This window comes from Corapipo altera, unplaced genomic scaffold, assembly GCF_003945725.1.
Source record: "Corapipo altera isolate COAL_440 unplaced genomic scaffold, ASM394572v1 60433, whole genome shotgun sequence".
Lineage (NCBI taxonomy): Eukaryota > Metazoa > Chordata > Aves > Passeriformes > Pipridae > Corapipo > Corapipo altera.
The window spans coordinates 1,438-4,719 of record NW_020885815.1 but is presented as its reverse complement, the minus strand read 5'-3'; the positions used below and the strand labels follow the sequence as shown (position 1 = coordinate 4,719).

The 3,282-nt window shown below is 55.9% G+C and overlaps 1 protein-coding gene across 1 annotated transcript in view; it reads right to left on the bottom strand.

Moving 5' to 3' along the window:
- The window catches only part of CLPTM1 (CLPTM1, transmembrane protein), a gene marked incomplete at both ends in the record, with an annotated part of 8,707 nt that overhangs the window by 3,993 nt on the left and 1,432 nt on the right, over positions 1-3,282 (bottom strand). Inside the window, 2 exons of the mRNA XM_027631978.1 lie at positions 806-964; positions 2,412-2,535. Of these exons, the coding sequence (XP_027487779.1) occupies positions 806-964; positions 2,412-2,535 (283 nt within the window). The remainder of the gene's footprint in view (positions 1-805; positions 965-2,411; positions 2,536-3,282) is intronic.

The window sequence follows — 3,282 nt, the reverse complement described above, 5'->3', positions numbered from 1 at the left end:
CCTCTGGAAACCCCAGGGAGCCTCTGGAAGATCCAGGAAGCCCCAGGAAACTCCTGAAATGTCCTGGAAGCCCCAAAACGCCTCTGGAAGCCCTTGAAAGCCCCAGGAAGCCTCTGGAAGATCCAGGAAGCCTCTGGAAGGCCCAGGAAGGTCTTGCAAGCCCCTGGAGGCTCCAGGAAGCCCCAGGAAGCCTCTGGAAGGTCCAGGAAGCCCCAGGAAGCCTCTGGAAGGTCCAGGAAGCCCCAGGAAGCCCCAAAACACCCCTGGAAGCCCTTGAAAGCCCCAGGAAGCCTCCAGAAGATCCATGAAGCCCCCAAGCATCCCAGGAAGCTCCACGAAGGCTCTGGAAGGTCCCGGAAGCCCCAAAACACCCCAGGAAGCTCCAGGAAGCCCTGGAAAGGTCCTGGAAGCTCCAGGAAGCCTCTGAAAGCTCCAGGAAGTCCTTGGAACATCCTGGAAGCCCCAAAACATCCCAGGAAGCTTCAGGAAGGTCCTGGAAGCCCCAGGAAGCTCCCAGAAGCCCCAGGAAGCTCCCAGAAGCTCCAAGAAGCCTCTGAAAGGTCCTGGAAGCTCCAGGAAGGTCCTGGAAGCCCCAGGAAGCTCCAGGAAGTTTCTAAAAGTTCCTGGAAGGTCCAGGAAGGCCCTGGAAGGTCCTGGAAGGTCCAGGAAGGTCCTGGAAGCCCCAGGAAGCTCCAGGAAGTTTCTAAAAGTTCCTGGAAGGTCCTGGAAGGTCCAGGAAGGCCCTGGAAGGTCCTGGAAGGTGCAGGAAGGCCCTGGAAGGTGCAGGGAGGCCCCCGTGAGGCACCTGTGAGATGTCGAGCTCGCCGTAGTGCTCGTAGCAGCCGTCGGCGTTGTCGCCACTGGTCCAGTCGCCGTAGACGAGGTCGCGCTTCTGCCAGAACAGGGCGGAGCTGGCGTTGAAATCCGTGAAGTGCTCGTGCTCCGAGATGTACACGTACAGATCCTGGGGGAATGTGGGAATGGGAGAGCCTTGGGAATACCGGGAGACCCCCCAGAGCAAATCCCGGAGGAGGAGAGCCCCTGGAATACCAGGAGAACCCTCGGAGCAACCCCGAATCTCCTGGGAATACCAGGAGAACCCTTGGAGCAAATGGGTCCCAACCCAGGTCATCCTGGAGAAGAAAATTCCTGGGAATACCAGGGGAACCTTTGGAGCAAATGGGTCCCAACCCAGCTCATCCTGGAGGAGGAGATTCCTGGGAATACCAGGAGACTCCTTGGAGCAAATGGGTCCCAACCGAGGTCATCCTGGAGAAGAAAATTCCTGGGAATACTGGGAACCTTCAGAGCAAATTCAAGAAGAGGAAAGTCCTGGGAATATCAGGGGAACCCTCTCGGAGTTAATGGATCCCAACCCAACTCATCCTGGACAAGGAGAGCCTTGGGAATACCAGGGGAACCCTTGGAACAAATCCTGGAAGAGAAAAACCCTGGGAATATCAGGAGAAACTGTGGGAAAAGTGGCTTCTCGTTCGGCTCCTCCTGGAGAAAAGAGAGCCCTGGGAATACTGGGAGACCCCCGGAGCAAATCCCAGAGGAAGAGAGCCCTGGGAATACTGGGAGACCCCCCGGAGCAAACAGCTCTCGTGCTCCGAGATGGACACGGACAGATCCTGAGGAAATGTGGGAATACTGGGGCTGGGATACTGGGAAAACACCCCTAGAGCTCATCCTGGAGGAGGAGAGCCCTGGGAATACCAGGAGATCCCTTGGAGCAAATCCTGGGGAATTCCTCCCTGGTATTCCTCCCCAGCATTCCTTCCCGGAATTCCACCCCGGCATTCCGTCCCAGCATTCCTTCCCAGAATTCCTTCCCGGTATTCCTTCCCAGAATTCCTCTCTGGCATTCCTTCCTGGAATTCCTCCCCAGCATTCCCGGAATTCCTGGCATTCCTCCCTAGCATTCCTTCCCAGCATTCCTTCCCAGAATTCCACCCCGGCATTCCTTCCTGGAATTCCTCCCCGGAATTCCTTCCCAGCATTCCTGGAATTCCCGGCATTCCTCCCTGGCATTCCTTCCCGGCATTCCTTCACAGAATTCCTCCCTGGTATTCCTTCCTGGAATTCCTTCCTGGAATTCCTTCCCGGAATTCCTCCCCGGAATTCCACCCCAGCATTCCTTCCCGGAATTCCTCCCCGGCATTCCTCCCCAGCATTCCTGGAATTCCCGGCATTCCTCCCTGGCATTCCTTCCCGGCATTCCTTCACAGAATTCCTCCCTGGTATTCCTTCCTGGAATTCTTTCCCGGAATTCCTTCCCAGCATTCCTCCCCAGCATTCCTTCCCAGAATTCCTTCCTGGAATTCCTCCCCAGCATTCCTTCCCAGAATTCCTCCCGGGCATTCCTTCCTGACATTCCTCCCCGGCATTCCCGGCGTTCCCGGCGTTACCATGAGGGTGTCCTTGGGGAAGAGGTTCCTGCTGGGAGCCCTCGGGGTCCCCCCGGAGCTGTTGGGCTCCTGCGGCGCCGGCGCCCTCCGGAACCAGGAGCTGATGGCCCAGATGATGAAAATCCTGGGGAAAAACAAAAGCAACGGGAAAAGCCCTCTCGGGAAGAGCCCGGGAAAAAAAAAAAAACCCCCCCCCCCTTGGAATTCCCGGGTGGAAAAGCTGGAGTTTTTATGGAATTCTTCCCTATGGATCCCTCCCTACGGATTCCTCTTCCATGAATCCTTTTCCTATGGATTTCTTCCCTATGGATCCCATTCCTATGGATCCCCTCCCTATGGATTCCTCTTCCATGAATCCCTTTCCTATGGATTCCTTCCCTATGGATCCCATTCCTACGGATCCCTTCCCTATGGATCCCATTCCTATGGAACTCTTCCCTACGGATCCCTTCCCTATGGGCCCGTTTCCGTGGATCTGTTCCCTGTAAATCCTCTCCCTATGGATCTCATTCCTATGGAACTCTTCCCTATGGATCCCATTTCCACGGATCCCTTCCCTGTGAATGTCACTCCCATGGATCCCTTCCCTGTGGATCCCATTCCCATGGTTCCCTTCCCTGTGGATCCCATTTCCATGGATCCTTTTCCTGTGGATCCCATGTCCATGGATCCTTTTCCCATGGATCCCATTTCCATGGATCCCTTCCCTGTGGATCCCATTTCCATGGATCCTTTTCCCATGGATCCCATTCCCATGGATCCCTTCCCTGTGGATCCCATTTCCATGGATCCCTTCCCTATGGATCCCATTCCCATGGATCCCTTCCCTGTGGATCCCATTCCCATGGATCCCTTCCCTATGGATCCCATT